Source organism: Chlamydotis macqueenii, chromosome Z (assembly GCF_036417535.1).
Source record: "Chlamydotis macqueenii isolate bChlMac1 chromosome Z, bChlMac1.mat, whole genome shotgun sequence".
Taxonomy (NCBI): Eukaryota; Metazoa; Chordata; class Aves; order Otidiformes; family Otididae; genus Chlamydotis; species Chlamydotis macqueenii.
The window spans coordinates 83,999,347-84,005,473 of record NC_141593.1 but is presented as its reverse complement, the minus strand read 5'-3'; the positions used below and the strand labels follow the sequence as shown (position 1 = coordinate 84,005,473).

The 6,127-nt window shown below is 58.4% G+C and overlaps 1 protein-coding gene across 1 annotated transcript; it reads right to left on the bottom strand.

Moving 5' to 3' along the window:
• Window positions 1–5,924, bottom strand: LOC147596469 (dynein regulatory complex subunit 4-like). Its single transcript, XM_086771420.1, has 10 exons — window positions 5,838–5,924; window positions 4,371–4,568; window positions 3,968–4,174; window positions 3,621–3,675; window positions 3,014–3,219; window positions 2,573–2,740; window positions 2,150–2,236; window positions 951–1,160; window positions 548–613; window positions 1–228 (listed from the first exon to the last, which is right to left on the bottom strand). Exons 1-10 carry the CDS (start codon window positions 5,850–5,852, stop codon window positions 1–3), a joined length of 1,440 nt encoding a protein of 479 aa, XP_086627546.1. The 5' UTR covers window positions 5,853–5,924.
• Window positions 5,925–6,127: the final 203 nt, after the last annotated feature.

The window sequence follows — 6,127 nt, the reverse complement described above, 5'->3', positions numbered from 1 at the left end:
TCACTGGGCTCTGTTTATTGTCACGGAGCACCAATGAGGCCCTGCACGGCACAGCGGGTCCCTTCGCGCCAGCTGGCGCCAGGAGGGCACAGCGATGAGTCCCGCAGGGCCCTGTCCCAGCACCTGCCCCAGCACGGGGCTCGCCAGTGGCTTAAAGCCCAGGTTGTCCACGGGGATCCCAAAGGCTCTCAGCTTGGCCTCCAACGTGTGCAGCATGTCATTGTGTGCCTGCAAGAGAAGCGTCCCATGCTCAGCCTGATACCGAGCTCCAGCCCAGCACCTCCCTGCCTTGCCATGGACGCTCTGCACCTCCCTGCATGGAGAGGACCCCAAAATGCCTTCCTTTGCAGGGGAAACCGCAGCCTGGGCTGGCTCCTGCCCAGGCCATGAAGCAGCTCAGCCGGCCTGCTGGAAGTTCCCTTCCATCCACTTGGTGCAAGGCTTGGAGTAGAAATTCCCATTTCCACCCCACCAAGCCACAGCCAGCACCCACCAGGCCCCAGCCCTGACCTGCAGGGCTCAGGGAAGCTTCATCCCCTTCCCTCACCTTGCAGACTTGGGCTAGCTGCAGCTGCAGCTGCCTGATGGTGGTGTTCTTCGAACTGACCAAGTCCTGCAAAGGGAGATGGTGCATCAGGCAACAGCTACACGGCCCTGGGGACACGGCGGCTGTGAGCAGTGTGACAGAGTGCACAGAGGAGCTGCTGCGCAGCAGCCGAGCTGGCAGCAGGACTTAGCTTGCAGTACAGCCTGACAGGTGGCCACCGCTCTATGTCCTTCCAGCCAGAACTGCCAGGGACAGCCAGCCCCAGGCAGAGGTGAGGGACATGGATGAGTGACATGGCAGCTTCAGCCACGGAGGACGAGGGCTTGCATGGCTCAGGGTCAGCTTTCACCATAAGGCAGCCTCTGCCCTCCAAGGCCAGCCCTCACCGGGCCCCACACAGTACCTCCAGCTTGCTGGAGACCAAGAAGAGGGCATCCGGGTCGAGGTTGGAGGCTGCAAAGGCCTCACTGAGCTCCACATCCTTTTTCTCCACCATGCTGAGGAGCCCTTTCAGCTTGCGCTCTAGGAGCAAGTTCTTGAAGCCCGTCTTCTGCTGCACCTCTTCTGTGGCTTGGGTGAACTTCTGATAGAGCTCATCTCGCTCCGCCTGCACCTGCTCCCAAAGACAGCGTGCCTTCACACCCGGGCTGGCGGCAACCCCGGGCCAGCACCAGACAGGTCTGGTGGCTTGGCCCTGCCTGCTCCAGCCACGGCCTGGCCATTCCCCATGGCACCTGCAGCCCACAGGAAGGCAGGTGCTGGAGCACAGCTTCTCTCCCTCCCTCCCTTCATGGCTGGCACTCCCTCAGCACCCACACTTCTGCTCTCGCCTCCCCTCCAGGCCCGAGACACCTCTGACAGCAGAATGGCTGGATGGGCACTGGTTTACACTTCAGAGGGGGCCCCACAGCACACAAGGGTCTCTCCTCTCCTCGCAGCTGGCAGGAGTCCCTGGCTCACAGCTGGTTAAGAAGTGTCCTAATTAGGACACAATTTCTCCACCACAGCTTATTTTGGAATGCAATTAATATGTTGCTGCCTTCATGATGGATCGATAACAAGGCCTCAGACCAGTCTTCCTGTTCCTGAGGATTTCTGCTAATTACAAACAAGCTCTCTTCTTGCCTCCAGAGATTTATCTTCGCTGGGAGGGGGAGAGGCTGAGTCTGGGAGAACTCAGACAATGGGACTCATCCCGAGCCACTCCCGCATGGCAAACAAGGGAAGCAACCCCCAAATGCCAGCAGAAGGAGGGAGCGAGCTCCCACCGGGGGTGCTGACCCATGACAATCCCTCGCCACAGCTCTGCTCCAGAACTGCTGCTGCAGCCAGTGGCTCCCTGGCTGGGAGGGGACTACCTGAGCGTGCGCGCTTGCTTAGCCAAGTACAAGGCCAGGCCTGTCTGCTGAGCTGAGTGGAAGATGCCAAAGCTGTGAGAAGCTTCACTGGAAGTAGCAGTTATCTCAGGGCTCTGGATCAGATCTTCTGAAAGCCCTTGGCTAAGCACAAACTCTCTGCTCAGTCCCCATGACCAGCCCTCTGCGGAGGGGCCAGGGTTTTGGAGAGGGAAGTGGGATGCCCAGACCCATCTGCAGCTCTCACCTTGCTGAACCTCTGCTTCAGGACCTCGTGTTCCCACTGAAGAGCCTTCAGTTCCTTCTGGGTGAGTTTCAGATGGGCTCTGATGTTCTGCGAGTGGGAAGGGGCAGTTAAAAAGCACAGGTTTCTCTGGGAGGTGTCGGGGACACGTTCGGGCAAGGCAGGAGAGTGACCAGCAAAGAGAAATGGGTGAGAAAAAAGAAGCAGTACCCGCACCAACACCCTTTCCTCTCTGCTGTGGAGGCGACTCTACTTTCTCGCTACCGGAGTGCCATTTGAGATCGTACAAGCACCCAGCGAAGCCCAAAGGAACTCGGAGGACTTTGCTCAGGGATCTGGCCAAGCCGAGTGGCAGAGGTCACTGCTGAGCGGCTGCCTCCAGGACAGAGCCAGGGCCACTGGGGAGAGGACAGGGCTGGCACTCACCCTCAGGGCCTCCTTGTCCTTGTCATAGTTGGCCAACTTCTTCTGCAGCTCAGACAGCTGCTCGCGGGCCTGCTGCAGGGGCTCCTTCAGCTGCTTGTTCTGGAGCAGCACACGTGCCTTCTCCTTTTCCAAGCGATTCCCTTTCTTCTTCATCTCCTCCATCTGCTCCTGTTCTTGGAAACACAAGTGCCAACTCCTGGGGGCTGCCCAGGTCCTCAGGGCTTCCCCAACCCTCCGGACACCCTCCTGCTGCTGGCCCAGCAAGACCCTGTGCTCAAGAGCTTCACTCCTGGAATGGTAGCAGACCCTCGGGAGAGTAGCAGCACCCACACGGCCGCCTGGGAACCGGCCAGACCTGGGTGAAATCCTCACAGGAGCGGTCCATTGCTGGAATGGTGACACTGCAGGCCAGGCAGGCTGAGGCAGGGGGGCAGGCAGTACCTTGAGCAAGTCTATGAGCGCCATGTTTTTGTCACGCATATCATTGTAGTAGTCCTTGATGTCACGGAAGGCTTTCTCGTGGTTCCTCATCAGCTCATCAATCTGGGTGTTCTTCCCCTCCTCCACTTTGTGGACCTCGGTCGTTCTACACAAGTCAAGCTCGTCCCGCAGCACTTCCATCTTGTTGGTGTACTTGGCCTTGATCTCTGGGGGAGCACACAGAGAGCTGAGTGAGGACCTCCTGGAGATCGCACGTAACATGCCCCAGTGCCATTAATAGGTGAGGTGCCAGAGTGGCGTGTGCCACTGTGGCATCACTGGAGTTCAAGACACTTGTTAGCAGTGTCACCACAGCTGCCACCAGTGTGCGGAGCAGCTACACTGGGACCACGGAGAGCAGAGCAACAGGCGCCCTGCCTGCACCCTCTGGAAACTTGGGGAAAACTGTCCAGAACTCGGGGAAAACAAGCCAGAACTGGAGGGAAACCCATCCCCCTTTCTGCTCGAGGCTCTGCCACGGAGCCCGGCAGCACAGCAGAGCTCGGAGAAGCCTCCCCTGGCACACTGACAAAGGGAGGTCACGCAGGAGCTACGCGCACGGACTCACCTTTCACCTGTCTCTCAAAGTTGTTGTGCAGCTGGGTGATCTCCTCCTCTCGTTTCTGTTAGGGAGAAGCTACATGTCAGAGACACATAATCAAATCCTCAGGCAGCTGCATCCTGAAGGATTCCCTCCTGCTCCCTGGGAAAGGCCCCTGCTGTGGTGCCAGTCCCACGTTATCTCTGCACACGGCAGCTCATGGGTTCTCCAGCAGCTCTCACAGCTCTCCGTTGCAGGAGGGGGATTTCGCAGGAGCTGGGAGCCCCAGGAAGCCCTTCTCCGCAGCCCCACCACCTCCCTCTGCAGCAGATGCACACGGCTCATACATGGCTCCGGCCCGGCCAGGGACCTACCAGGTGCATGTTTTTCAGTGCCTCCTCACTGGCCAGCTCCTGCTCCTTCAGCTCCATTTTCATGGAACGCATGTCCTTCCTCAGCTCCATCTCCTGGGCCCAGTGATCCTTCTGGGCCCGCTTCACGGACAGGGTGCCCTCCCCCTTCAGCTCGGTGAGGTTTTCTTGGTGTTCGTGCAACAAGTGCTTCACCTTCTGCTTGTAAACCTAAAGACAAGCTACAGACTGGGTGAGGGGCTTCTGCAGGAGACATGTGGACCTGGGATTTTTATCTGTGACGCGTCTGGGTTGCATCTCACCCAGCTTCTCCTCCTCTAGCCCTTCCCTCACCTCCTCAGAGCTGCCCAAGGCTCAGACAGAGCTTGGGGCACTCACAACATCTCCCAGCCTCCTGCCCTCCCACCTTCAGCTCCACTTGTTGCTGCTCCTCCGCCTCCTTCATCTCCCACTCCTTCTTCCGCAACTCTGCTTTCTGCTCCTCCAGCTGCCGGCGGGTCATCTCCCAGAAGCTGTGAAACTTGTCACGTTCCAGCTGGAAATAGTTGCGCTCTTCCCGTTCCCGGTCCAGCTCCTCCCGCAGACGCGCAACATGCTTCTCCAGCTGCAAAGCCAAGGGGAAGAGCCAGGGAGGGGAAAAAAGAGGCCTCAGACAGACACCTCCACAAGACACCCGTGGCAAGCCATGTCACAAACCTGGCAGGCCACAGTGGCCATCAATGGGATGGAGGCGCGCAGGAGAGAAGGGGACGGGCCCTGACACAGGGACATCTGGGGACTGTGGGGGTTGCCCAGGGCCTGACAGAACCCATCAGCCCCTGGAAAAGGAGTAACACCATTCCCAGGTGCCTAAATACTACTGATTTGTAGAATCAAATCATAGAATCGTTTAGGTTGGAAAAGACCTTGAATATCACTGAGTCCAACCGTTATCTCAACACTGCCAAGCCCACCACCAATCCATGTCCCTAAGCAGCACATCTGCGTGCCTTTTAAATATCTCTGGGGGTGGTGACTCCACTGCTTCTCTGGGCAGCCTGTTCCAATGCTTGAGAACCCTTTGGGTGAAGGTGGTTTCCTCTCACCCTACCACTTCTTACTTGGGAGAAGAGACCCACAACCTCTCTGCTCCAACCTCCTTTCGGGTAGTTGTAGAGAGCACTAAGATCTCCCCTCAGCCTCCTTTTCTCCAGCACAGGACTCGGGCTCCAGACCCTTCACCAGCGTCGTTGCTCTCCTTTGGGTGTGCTCCAGCACCTCAATGTTTTTCTTTCAGTGAGGGGCCCAAAAGTGAACACAGCACTGGAGGTGCGGCCTCACCAGTGCTGACTACAGGGGACGATCACTGCCCTAATTATCCTGGCTACTCTCTGAGACAATCCAGGATGCTGTAGGCCTTCTTGGCCACCTGGGCATGCTGCTTGCTCTGAGATGTGCAAGATCTTTCCCAAGGAGCAAGGTCCCCAGCCCAGGGCCATCTGCTCCTCTGTTGGTAGGACACTGGGCAAAACAAGGGGACTTGGAGCAACTGAGGGCACCGCGAGCAAGAGCACAGCAGGCTGCCATCACAGAGCTCCCAGCTGAGCCATCAGCTGGCTGAGCAGGCTGCCGGAGTTATGGAGTCGGGGAGAAGACAGGGAGGGCACAGGGCTGGAGAGCAGAGTGGGCCGGACCAGCAGAAGGGAGGATGGGACGAGGGGGCTGCTCCTTCCAGGACCAGTGAGAATCCCTCACCAGCACAGCTGGCCATCAGGCAGGGAAATGATCCTCAGCTGCTTGTCTCTGTCACCCTCCGCCACCTGTCATTGCCGGAGCCAGGTGCTGAGCTGGGCTTCCTAAGCGGGACTGGTGTGGAAGATGAGGGCTCTCTCACCTGCTCCTTGCTCATCTCCTGCGGGGACAAAGCATCCACCACTGCTGGAGTTTTGCTTTCTTCCCCTTTTTTCCCGCCTTTCTTTTTGGGTGCCTAAGGAGAGAAAGCAAAACACACGAGGTGTGTGCATGGCTCAGGTGCTGGGAAGAAACTGTGCTGCTCAGAGCTCCCACAGCAGCCCAGGCCACCAAATGTCCCTGCTCTCATGGCTGGGACAGGGTGAGGAGGGGGACAGGGAGCCAGGGTCCGTGGAAGGGGCCTGGAAGCCCCTGACAGCCTCCAGCACAGCC